Raw genomic sequence first — 13473 nt, 5'->3', positions numbered from 1 at the left:
ACCTAAGAAGTGTAATACTTAAATTTAGAAACATTTTTCTTTTTGTATCTTCTTAAGATGTTTAAACAGATACTCATGAGCAAAGTCAAGGGATTCTCCCAGTAAATAGAAGGATGGGAAAGTTAAGGTATTGCAGCTCCCTTGGTTCTTGTCATCTGAAGTATTAAGGGCTGTAGACAAGGAGCTAAGTACTGGTACTGTCTTTCTAGAGCACTTGCTAGTGAAACTCAGCGAATCTGGTTTCTTCAGATGTGTGTTATTCATTCATGGAAAACTCAGATGTCCTGTGAAAAATACTAAAAGAAGAAACATAGCCAAGCAACATACAGTTGCCACAGACTTGGTTCATCAAGAAAATTAAGTCAGACTATCTATAATTTCGTCTTCTCAAATAAGAGTCTCCTTAAAAGGAGGCAAAAAAGTCTTATTCTTCTCAAGGATTAAGTATTAACTGCCTAGTCTTCTTTGACATGTTATCTAATTTAGAAGATACCAAGTTTGCCAAAATGTTGAAAGACAAAGTTGCTAACTAAAATAAAAGGAAAGAAATTCCTTAGGCACATCACATGAAAGTGTTCTGTGAGCTGTAAAATTCCTACTTTCCTTGAATTGCAACAATTATTTATTTAAATACAAAATATTTACTATATGCAGTCACTCTTAAATGGAAATGGAGCAGGAAGATTGCTGCTTTTTGAGTAATTTCCAGACTCAGTCACAGGTCCCTTGCTCAATGTGCTGGTGCTTCCACTGTCTCTGCAGCACTACACAGCAGCTATCAGGTGTCGTTAATCTCTGTACAGTACTTGCTGTATGCCAGCTGCATACATCCTGGTCACCTTTCTGGACAAATGAGTGGTCATTTTAAGTGTGCCATAATTTATGACTAAAGCAGTACAAGAAATCATGAGTAATTGTTGGTGCAGCTCTGAGCTTGGTTGCTGGGGTACCTTTTAAATTTCATTCAATAAAATGCAAAATAGATGTTTTGTTTTGTTTTGGTTTTTTTTTCAGCCCTGCTTCGCATTTACATTTTTCTATCAAACACCCTCATACACTGTCCTGGGAATATTACACTATGTTCCAGTGTAAAGCACATCTTGTTATGAGACTGATTGAGAACAGAATTAGCATGGAGTTCATGTTACAGGTAGGTATTTAGATGATTATGTGAGATACAAAAAACTCTTTGTCTTCAGTTGCATTTCTGTTCATTAAATAGAGTTCAGAGGAGAACAGGTCATCATAGGATTCCATTTGTAGTTTCAATTTTAGCAGGACTGTAGAAATATTTGGTCATTTGTGCTAGGATAAGGTCAACTGTTATGGATAACTTAGAATACTTTTTATATGCTGAATATTCTCTTTAATCTTAAGGTGTTTAATTGGTTTGGGTTAATTTAATTGGTTGTTAACACTGGGAGCCTGTTTTCCTGTCCCTGACTGGTGCTGCTGTGAGCTAATCTAATGAAGTTATAAATAATGAGAATCCAGTTCTCTCATTATATACAGTTTTCAGTGCTGGATGAAACTTAGATGCTTATCTTAGAAGAAGCATTTGAATAGAAGATTGCAATTTTATTCTTAAATACTGAACTTCTACAGAACTGTAGTTTCTCTTCTTCACTAATTATGTTTTGTGACATACCTTAGAAAGAATAGGGTGCTACAAATAAACAGTTAAAAAATGAGTGATATTTTCTTATCAGCTTCAGGTTTTTGGGGGGTTGGGGGTTTTTGCCTTGGTATGAGGTTGTTTTTAAGGAAAACATACATTATTGTGCTAGAGCTATTTTGGATAATGTCAGGTTGAAAATACTGCAGAGAATCTGATGAGTGTTTAATTACTGAAAAAGAAGATATAGTCAGTGATTTCTTTGACTGTAGATAATTTTTGATAGTTGATGTTCTTTTAATATATTTGGTATGTGTATGTGTAACTTGGAGGAAGATACATTTGGACAGAAAATTTCTGATATAGTCAAGCAAGTAATTTCCTGTAAAGTCTTTATTTTGAAAGCCTTTTTTTAAAGCCAGTTATCAGAAAGTGAGTTTATCAGCCTTTAGTTGCAATTCAACAGAAACTGAACAGAAAAGCTTATTTTATATATCAATACTTAGGGAAAGTAATAACTTTTTATCATTTTAGGTTTTCAACAAATTGTTGAGTCTGGCCAGTACTGCTTCATCTCAGAAGTTCCAGTCACACATGTGGAGTCAGATGTTGGTTTCCACATCTGGGTTTTTGAAATCTATCTCAAATGTCTCAGGCAAAGACATCCAACCTTTAATAAAGCAGTGGGTGTATCCTTTTTATTCTTGGTCTGGATTGTTAATATGGAAAATGAGTTAGGTTTTTTTAATTGGCACTATTAAAAGAATGTGAAGAAGGGCATAAAATAAGGAAATGCCTTTGCATAAAACAGTTAAGTACATTATTCTGTGACTTAGATATATATGTGAGCCACGAGTTCACAATCTTTTCATAGTCCTTTGAACTTTGCTGGCTTTTTTGCATGTTCTTTACTAGAAGGGATTTCATTATTTTAAGTTTTCCTTTGAAAGAAGCACAGGAGCTCTGCTGGAGTTTAAGGCCAAATTATACTAAAAGGATTCCAGAGGACACTGCCCGTAGAAATATGCTGAACTGGGACATGGAAAATGCTATAGTCTGGTGCATTTTAATATGTGATTTCCAGTAAATCACCATGAAATAAGTAACCTAAAGCACAGAGTATTCATTTACAATATACTTTAATAGCTTGGTAGCTTATGTTAATAGCACAGTTTCAGGTAATATAAACCTCTGTGTGTTGATTCTTCAAATTTAACTGATACTAATCAAGAAACAGGGTTCATTGTTACTCCAGGCTAGAATTGTACATGACTGCAGCAAAAGCATACCTTACTGTTGTAACAGACAACAAAAGGAGGTACTTAATTTAACAACGTTCACGCATCTCAATGTCTTAAGTAAAAGGCATGGTATAATTAGTATTTACAGAGTAATATGGGAGGTTAGTCTTTTATTTGCATCAGAAGTATATAAAGAATAAAGAATAAATACACATTATTCTAATTTACATACCTTGCTATGCCAAGTACTTAAGAAAAATAGGAATTCTGTATTCACACTGAAGTGACGCCTAAATGTCAGCATTACTGTCTGAGCTGGGTGAATCTTAACTACATCAGTTCTGTAGGGAAGAAAGTTGTACCTCACACATTTGGGGATTAGTTTCACCTTTTCCATGCTTTGGCCCCAAGGTTGGTCCTGGTAACTATACCTTGTATTTAATCCTGCAACCTCCTGCAACCTCCCTACCATGCTTCAAACACTTCTATTCCTGTGGCAATGGATTTCCCACCTTGTAAGATCACAGAAGGTCTTCATGTTGTTTGGGAGGGGATCCTGCTGCTGTTACCTAGTGCTGTCTTATGCCATTAGCAAGGGCTGTGTTGATGCTGAGTTTAAAAAAACACTAAAAATGTCTTAAACTGTACCTGATGACAAAGTCCAAGAGTTTCGTGAAGGCAGCCTCCATGAACAGAACCAGTCTGAGGTATTTAGGCAAATGGCCAAATTTTGGGAGGAAAATTAATTACCCCTGTACAATAAGAAGTGTCTTTGAATATGGAAGCTCTTTCCTTAAATGTTGGGACATGAAAGAACATATTTTCCTCCCTTGCTTTTGTCTCATATTGTCAGAGACTTGTGAGAGTGTGCATTAGACTAAAATGCTTCAGCTTAGTGTTTTAGTTTACTATAAGTAAAGTGTAGTAATGGCTGTGATACAGAAATGAAGGATGAAATTATTCACAGGAAAAGTTGTCTTGAAGAAATAATTGCCTGGGCAAAAATTTAGAATGAGATTGTTACTTTTTATCCTTCATATTGTATACTTTCATGTATGTGTGAATTCATATATACACACATGTGAATGCTCACGTGACCCAGTTTGGAAAACTGCAATAGAATAATGGAGTTAATGTAGTGTGGGTAGAAAACAGAAACTAATGTCTACATTTTCCCCTCAGTTTAATTTTACTAAAATATATAGCAAAACCATATTGAAATTACTGAAGTCTTACACAGTTACTTTTTCTGAGAGCATGCCAAGGACATTGGATGTGGTGGAGTCCAGAATAGTTTTTCATAATTAATTTCTTCATGCTAGGTAGTTTTCTTTTCATTTTGGTTTTTCTCCATAGGAAACATGAAAAGAAAAAAAATTTAAAGAATGTAAAACCCCAGAATTTCATGAATTAACATGAGTGATTTCATTTCCAAATTTTCTTGGAATGGGAAATTCTAAGAATAAAGAAGCATAAAGCAAGTGTTAAGAATTGAGAATTATGGCTTTTTATAACTATTGCATTGTGCACTAGAATTCCTATACTGCTTATTAGGGACCAGAGTGGAGTGGTAAAATTTTATGGTAGCTTTGCATTTAATAGAAAACGGAATGTATTGGAATTGGAAATAAAACAAGATTACACATCTCCTGGGACTCAGAAATACGTGGTAAGGTCTCTTCCATATTTTACCTACATGTACAAGTATGATGTCTACATTAATAAGCATAAGTTTAATGTTAATAACAAAATCTTGTGAACTTGAAGGGTCCTCTTAAAGTGACAGTGCAAGAACTTGATGGCTCATTCAACCATACATTGCAGATTGAAGAAAACAGTCTTAAACATGATATACCTTGCCATTCTAAAAGCAGAAGGTAAGAGCTAAAATATTAATTTCAGGTATTTTTACTATGTATTTATGAAAATATACAGGGCATTTGATGATAAATATATATTTCTTTTTAATCTTACTAGACAAGATTTACCTGTGATGTAAAGGGGAGAATTTCATACTGTTTAAGGACAGCAAGAAACCTTACACAGTTCTTAATTGTAAACCATCTTATAGAAGTTTTGTGAAAACCTAATTTATGTAGAATAAGTTGAATGAAGACTCCAATTAATCAAATTATTCAAAATGTCTTTGAATGAGAATCACAAATTAGAAGAAAGACAAATGTAGGCCAGAGGATTGCCTCAAGTGAACAGAGTGCCAAGATTGTTAGGTAAACCTAAGGAACAAGAAAAGTGACATACTTCCCACATAGACTCTCTCCATCTTCTAATGCATTTTAATAATTACTTTGAATTCTACTTCTCGAACTTGTATGTTTATATGTAATTGTAAAAATAGTGGGAGAAAAAATTATAGATATGGATGCATAGCTCAAATTTGTGAATATTTTTTTCTGGAGAGAGCATTATGCTTCTATGTGGTGAAATGCATAGAGTATTTTGCAGTCTTAAACTTCATTTATAAACATATATTTGCCAGTCTGGTAACTAATACTTTTTTTTCCCCTCTTTATTAATAGAAATAAGAAGAAAAAGATTCCACTGATGAATGGAGAAGAGGTGGACATGGACCTTTCTGCTATGGAGTAAGTTGGCTTGTTGGAGTTTCTCAGTGCGAGTCTGAGCCATCCTCCCCTTGTCTAAATCATGCTATTTTGAAAGATTGGATAACAAAGTTGTACTTTGTTATATGGCTGACAACTTTCAAGACTATCCCACATTTCTCTACTGAAACTTTTCTGCTGTAGCTGGGAAAATGCTAGCAAAGTGTAAAAAGTATGGGTTAACCAATATAATCAGATTTTATAGAAAATCTTGAGCATGTATGATGGTAATAAATTACTTAAACTCATTTCCAATTATACCTTTCAGCTAACTTCATAGGTAAAATGTAATCAAGAATTTGTTTGAAACGAAGTGAGAGCAATTTTTATTGGATTTTGATCAAGACCATTTAACTGCCGCTAATACAGACAGGTTCCTGAAATCTGTAATTACAAAAGAATTCCTCTAGATTAAAATAATGATGAAGTGCTTCATACTGAAATCCACACTGACATTAATTTCAGTTGGAACTGTTAAGTTCTTTGGAAGTAAATTGTTGCTCAGTGTAAATACCTGCCTTACCTTCCTTGACTTGGAGCCAGTAGTACCCTCAGAGACAGTGGAGGTGTTGGCACCTTGTTTTCTGGCTGAGGGAAGTAAATAACTGGTCTTGAAAGCCAGTGGTGTCTCTTTGAAGAAGGATAGATGGCTTGTCATCTTAAAAGTGTCATTAATTCTAATAAATTTAACCTAATCTAATACATGATGAGAAAAAATTTTGTAAGACGTATTTACATTGAGCAAGTCATTTGCTATCATTTCCATATGACAGTTGACATATGAATAATTTAATTGTATTGAAGGATAATTACCCTAAATGTTTGTGACTATTTTTGATCAGTTATGCTCAGGTCCCTGCTGCGTTACTCTGAGCTGAGACTTCAGTGATCTTAGAATGACCTTTGAACTGGGATAGGATTTTATGCAAGATACTTGCACTTTATCTGATAACCAGATCTGTGGTGTGGTCATTCTGCTCTCCAGTTTGGGCTCTTCTGCTCCAAGCATGTATGATAATACACATTCTATTTTCTAAATCTTGTGTATACACTCTTTCACTGTTGTTTCTTCTCTACCTACTAACTTGGTGGTAATTCTGGATTTTCTACAAACATATACAGAAATACTCATCATATTTATAATTATGCACTTTTCATCAGTCCAAACTCTTTTCTAATGCCATGCTGGTATTTTGATCTTGTGGTTTTTATATGGGAAAAATGAGTAAGATAATGTACTGCATAATTTGTGCTTGTTGCTTCCGTAAACCACTTTGGCAGTCATGGTGCTGTGTGAATAATAAAGTATAAAATATGTATTTGGGTGGAATACAACTGAGTAATTTTATCTGTAGGATAACTTTAATCCTGATTTTTATCATCATTTTCATGATTACCCTTGTCAGCTTTTAACATCATAGTATGTGAGGAGTTGTAAAGGACTTTCACATCTATTAATTAAAAAAATTGTATATACCACCAGATTTTGTTTCTTGGGTTTTTTTTCATAGTCTTAACCTTTAAAAGGTGATAAAGTGCTTATCAGTTAGGAAAATAGAATAGAATAGAATTACATATACTGGGATCATGCAGTAGTTTACCATGAACAAAGATCTGTAGGTTAAAAATCCTAAACTACTATATTCATTTTGATATATTAGATGTTTGGACAGATTGCCCTGGGAGGCTATCAAATTGCCATCATAGAAGCAGAAGATTAGAACAAGAGACTTTCAAAAGTTCTCTCTAACCTGTACTTTGTTATGGTTCTTTGAAATTAAATAGTTTAAAAATAACTCATAACAAGTTAGAAGATCTTTAGAATTTCTATAGTCTTGAAATTTTGTAAAACTGCTGATGTTTTTGTGTCTGTCTTAGTGCTGATTCCCCCTTGCTCTGGATAAGAATAGATCCCGATATGTCAGTACTGAGGAAGGTGGAATTTGAACAGTCTGATTTCATGTGGCAGTATCAGCTGAGATACGAGAGAGATGTGGTGGCACAAGAAGAAGCCATTCTGGCACTGGAAAAGTTCCCTACTCCGGCATCCCGGCTTGCACTGACTGACATCCTGGAGCAGGAGCAGTGCTTCTACCGCGTGAGAATGCTGGCCTGCTTCTGCCTTGCAAAGGTGAGCTTGTGTGGATGGCACTAAGGGAGGAAATCCACTAGACTTTGTAAATGGCTGAAAATGGTCAAAACTCATCACAGTTCCTAAACTGGCTTGAGATTTAGCTTCTTGAATGTATTTGCCAAGTATTTTTAACATGGCTGATTTGAAAGGAAAGTTGTATTATTTTAGCCTGTAAATGGAGACTGCAGAAGGCTTTCATAATTGTCAAAATCGAGATGTCAGACATGAAAACCACAAGGGATTTTTCCAGATTTCATTAAGTGGCAGAAATAAAAGACTTTTGTTTTACTTTTTTTCAGAACCAAAGTATATTTTTTATTTTTTTAGTGGGAAGTTCCTTGGCCAGTCTGTTGAGAACTCTGAAGTGCTGAAATTCATCTTTTCCTAACTGAACTTGAGATTGCTGCTCTATGTCGTTTCAGATTGAATAGGGTCACAAAATAAACATCAAGTTGGGATACAATTAAGTATTAAAAAGCCAAATAATTGCCTTGAAAAGGGAAGATCTTTTTTTTCTTAGACATAAAATTAGCATTAAGAATTAAAATTAGTAAACCTGTAATTTTACCACAAGTGGGTGGAAATACAGAAGAAGAAGAATTTCTAAAATGGCATGTTAGTGACTTTTATGCACATGAAGACATATTGATTGACAATTTGTAGAGTTCAGATTATTGACATATAGCTTGTTTTCTGCTGTGTACCTGTTTGGATTAATTTAGTTCCTGTACAGAAATAAAACCTTCAGCCTTATTTTGAAAATCAAAATCCCAGTGTTTTTGACAAACTATTTTAATATTCTGAAACACTGATGTGAAACTGCTAATGTATGTTCTAGTATTGGTGCTGCCGTTATCTGGCTTAAAATATGTGCTTTTCATAACAAATTCACTTGGCATATCTAATAGTATATTTTCCACAGGTAAATATTAACAGAATGTTGTTGCAACATTTAATGCTATAGTTTTTTCTGTCTTTACTGTAACTTCTTAGGCAATTTGGCTGCAGATAATCATTGCTGGTTTTGTTCAATTGTAATTGTATGGAAAATCTTGGGTCTGTGGATAAGGTGGTTGACTTGCATAAAAGAAGATAATGTGGCAGGCAGAAAGTATGGCTGTGACATTAAATCAAGGCGAAGGAGCATGGCAGAACAAAGTTGTAGATATGTTTATGTAAGTTACCTGGGAGGAAAGTAATACATTCTATTACTGATTCCAACATCAGGACGTTAATAAGAATAACTTCCTGTTGTCATTGAGTTTAATTTTCTCAGGTTGTAAATATTCAGGATTTGTATTCTTTATTGAAAAAAGTTAAGTCCCTTGTGATTATTCAGGAGGAAGGTTCTTTTTTGTTGATTTACAGTTTCTAGCTGGGTTGCAGTTACTGTTGTCAAATATTCTCAGTGTATTCATGTTGATACGGAGAAATGATATGTGACAATGCAATTGTCAAAGTGAATTTGCTATACTTTCTTGGTGTATATACTTCATTGTAAAAAAGTCTCTCAGCAGTGAAGTATCCAGGTGACATATCCTCATTGATAAATTAAGAGATACGTGTGAGCATGTGTGTACACATGCTGTGCTGAGTCCTTCAGGACAAATAACAAATACAGAGAAAGGAGAAAATAATGTCACAATCATAATTCCTGAGAGTACCCAGGCTGATTTCCCAGTTCAGATTGATTGCAGTGTAGGTGATGTGTTATAAATGTTGCCGTAGGAACACTACCCTCCCAAATGTTGAGGAGTTTCATAAATGTGCATGAAAGTTAAACCTTAGTCTGCATTTTTATGCTGTACTGAATTGAATGATGCAGAAATTGAGTGTGCCTCCTGCCTTTTTAAGTAGAAATAATGCAACACAAGTAATTTCTGCTACTGTATGGGGAATGTGCAGTTTCATTTAGCTCAGAATGTATAATGTCTCAGTAGACTAAGTAGAAAAGTCAAATTCTGTCTGTAAAGAGAAATTCAAATGAGTCACAACACATAAGACCAAAAAAATAATGAAAAGATGATGGTTTAACTACTCTTGATTTTAACTGAAAGTAGTTGTTCGTCTGCAGGCTTAGTGAAATTAAATGCTTACAATAAGAAGTTAATATTTTAAAATGTACACCCTGATATTAATGGAATAGTGAATATCTTATAAGCATAATACAACTTGATATTTTGGGGATTGAGTTTTATTGGACACTGCTACATAAATTTCATATTTGTAGTTTTACGTTCTTTGTCATGGTTTCTAAGCAGTTTTTGGGATTAATCTTCCTCTGCAGGAAGAGTTATTGTACCTTTCAGAAAAAGCTGTACCTGCATCTTTAGTTCAAACACTTCAGTTATTGCAAGGGGAAGATCAATTGCAGTATTTTCCCTTTCTGATTTTCCTTTGAAGCCCAAGTTAGTGGAAAAATGTTATTGAGTAATAAAGCACCACACTTCCCCAAAAGCAATGGAGAAGTGGATTGCTGTGCATGTTCAAATAGCCTCTTGCTTTTTCTTCACTTGCTAAATATGTAATAGCCTTTGAAACAAGCTGCATCATTTAGAAGGAAATCAGCAAATTCAGGTTTTTCTGTGTATCAACAGGTTTTTCCTTAGTTTGTGTGGGGTGCATTGGTCCCATTTGTTTGTGTGCACACACATCATCAGTCAGATTAACCATCAGCAGGCACAGGTGTTCTTCACAGACTGAAAGTCTGCAGGCTTTCAGTGCTCCATACAGCAAATGTATGAAACCCAGGATGCTGGGAAGGCACAAAAAGCCTTTAACTTCAGGGGTGGTCTTTTATTCTTGGGGTAGCTGTGGCCTGTTTTAAAGTCTAGGCTGAGGTTACTGCCAGGGTAAATTTGTGAAGTTGGTATTGCAAAATCCCCTTCCATCACTGGTTTCCGTAGAGTCAGAGAACTTGGCTTAGTAAACACAGAATATTCATCTAAAATATATAAAAGAGAAAATAATTAACAACAGAAGTTTATTATGGAAGGATAGTTAGTTGCAGATGTCTTCCAATTGAGCCATTTCCATAAAACTTACCTTTAATGTAGATAAGATATATTGGGAATTGACAGTGAAAATTTAGCTAATATAAGATAATACACTCATGAAAGTAAGTATCTGTTTAAAGGAGAAAATGTTCTTGGCAATTATCCTTTTTGATTATGGGAAATGTTTAATTTTCTACAGCCAAACTAAACTTTCAGTGGTCATGTTAATATGATTTCCCTTCCCCCTAATTATTCAGATTGCAAATTCCATGGTAAGCACATGGACAGGACCACCAGCCATGAAGTCACTCTTTACCCGAATGTTTTGTTGTAAGACTTGTCCAAACATTGTGAAGACCAACAACTTCATGAACTTTCAGAGCTACTTTCTTCAAAAGGTAAAATTTCTTTTTCTCAGTGAATGTTTTTAAAGAACTGTCAAAAATACAAAAGTGTTCCTACAATTGACAATTATAGGAATGTGGATAGAACAAACCTGATTTCCTCTGTAATAAAAATCAAAGTAACTTATTCTTTGTCATATGGCTTCAGTTTGTTCCATCTTATTAAAAAATAAATTAACAAATTCTTAGCTATTTTTTTCTGATTAGCTGAAGTTAAATTAGCAGTTTCTTCAGAAGACTGGTGAATTACATATTATTATATAATTACTTGCAATTATTTGTAAACTCATTCATAAATAGGACTTGAAGGAGGATACTAATTTTATCTTTTAGGTGAATTTAGCAACTACGTTTATTCTTTAATACCAGTTACACCATACTGCAAGTAAAATCTTATAACTCTTAAATTGGTGGACTTTTTTAGTTCAAGACATTGCATAATCCTTCTTTCCCTCTTTCTATTGTCAACATCACATATTGCTGCTGTTTCTTTTGGTGTTAGCACAGTTTTTTTTTGCTGTAACCCATAGTTTTTGGTTGTTCATTGGATAATAAAATTAATTACAATGCTTTTCTCTTGAGATTTACTTGACTGAGTAATTGAGTTCTTATTTCATGGATTATATATTACTGATTTTACAGTAGACTCAAATCACTCTGTCCAAAACTGTGTTATTCTTGGTCCTTCTTTTTGCATTTTTCTGGGTTTTTTTGCCATTGTTCATTCTTCACCACTGAATCTTACATTTTTCTCCCTTCTAATGCTATGTGGCAAGTGTGTAGATCTAGAGTAATATTCTTAAGTCTATGTTGAGTGGAGCTGAGAGATCTGCTTAGCTCATTCTAAAATAAATACCTAATCAGAATAACAGATGTCTGGCTAATAATTGTTCAGGCTTCATTGACCCTGTTGGGTCTGTATGTCTCAGTGAAAGTGGAAGCTTAGACATTGTGCTCACATGAAAACACTCAAATTCAGTGTCTATCTCAAGAGAAATTCCATCATCATTTTCTTTGTCTCATTGTTTTTCATTTGATACCTTTTTGATAGTGTCCTGACTTGAAAGTCTGTTTTTTGAATATTCTTTTTTTTTTAATGTCTGTAATGTGACTAATTACTGAGCAATAACTACGTAGTTGATTTGATCTGAAACTTACACCGTACATGGTCTGACTTTCAAAAAAGCATGGAAATACAGCTTTTCAGACACCTGCTATTGTAAATCTGTTAATTGCTGATTTTCAGGATGTACCTCTTTTCAGGGTGTAACTATCATTTCAATAATATAAAGAGTGATATTCATTAATTTTATTACACAGACTATGCCTGTTGCCATGGCCCTTCTGAGAGATGTTCACAACCTTTGTCCTAAGGAGGTTTTAATGTTTATTTTGGATTTGATCAAGTATAACGATAACAGGAAGAATAAGGTAAAGACAGTATTTATGTTACTTTTCTTACTGATTTTTTTTTTTTTTTTTGTGAAAAGAGTTTGAGTTAGTATACTGCATGATGTTGGATGCCACTACTGCAAATACCTAGCTCAGAGTTGATGAAAAGGTGATGCGGTAAATGTTAGAGAATATTCTGTAAGCTGATATTTCTATGTTTCAAAGCTCTGTGTGCTTGTTGTTACTATGGACCTGCTTGTCTTCATTTGCACACATACTTCTCTTGCTTTACTCTTTTTCGTTCAGAAGACCCAAGTGTTTGGAGAAAATGTAGCATGAGAAGTTAAACATAGGTTTTTTGATGTTTATTTCTACTTGAGATGAGTATTTGAAAGAGCAATGAAAGGAAATAATATTTTTTTAGCATTACACAGGACTCTGAAATTCTGTGTTCTGAGTATCAGTTGTAGCTCACAGAACTGGATTATCTTCATGTGGTTAAATAACAGGTGAACCACAGGTTTATGTTGTTTCATCACTAAACTGAACCATCTGAGTTAGAAATGTCACCCCAAGTTCCTTCCCAAACAGACACTTCTGAAGGATGTTTAAATGACCTTTAAGATCCTGAGATGATACAGAATTCCATCTCTATAGCTAGGAGCCTAGCATAATCTTCCCAATTAAGTATCCAAAGTGAAGTGGAACCAGTCTAATGTGTCTTAAACTTAATTTCTTCTTGTGTGTAGAACACATACTGTAACAAGACGTGCTGCTTGTTACTGAAATAAGGATGATGGATGGGGAGAGGTAGAGACTTGGACACCAGTAGTCACAGAAAGGGGTGACATGTGTTGACATCTCATCCTCACCTTTCCATGTGTCCCTTCTACACGTGTTTGAAATCTTCTCCTGGATCTGACAGATGTTTGGTTTGTTTAGGTTAAAGTAACTAATACTCAAATCCAATACTTCAGTCTGCTTTTTGTAAATATTATGTTTTGCTGCTTACTAACACAACCAACAGATGCAAAAGACAGCATAATGGAAGGGCTAAAACTATGAGCCCA

General features: G+C 34.4%; 1 protein-coding gene across 7 annotated transcripts in view; it reads left to right on the top strand.

Annotated features, from left to right (window-relative positions):
* The window catches only part of TAF2 (TATA-box binding protein associated factor 2), a 60832-nt gene that overhangs the window by 21780 nt on the left and 25579 nt on the right, over positions 1-13473 (top strand). For all 7 annotated transcript variants that reach the window (XM_085573945.1, XM_085573944.1, XM_085573942.1 and 4 more), the window contains 8 exons: positions 1015-1150; positions 2150-2304; positions 4411-4525; positions 4624-4733; positions 5394-5459; positions 7356-7608; positions 10865-11005; positions 12332-12442. In XM_085573945.1, the coding sequence (XP_085430071.1) occupies positions 1015-1150; positions 2150-2304; positions 4411-4525; positions 4624-4733; positions 5394-5459; positions 7356-7608; positions 10865-11005; positions 12332-12442 (1087 nt within the window). The remainder of the gene's footprint in view (positions 1-1014; positions 1151-2149; positions 2305-4410; positions 4526-4623; positions 4734-5393; positions 5460-7355; positions 7609-10864; positions 11006-12331; positions 12443-13473) is intronic.

Source organism: Lonchura striata, chromosome 2 (assembly GCF_050655825.1).
Source record: "Lonchura striata isolate lonStrDom1 chromosome 2, ASM5065582v1, whole genome shotgun sequence".
NCBI lineage: Eukaryota > Metazoa > Chordata > Aves > Passeriformes > Estrildidae > Lonchura > Lonchura striata.
The sequence above is the reverse complement of the archived record's forward strand: the minus strand, read 5'-3'. Positions and strand labels throughout refer to the sequence as shown.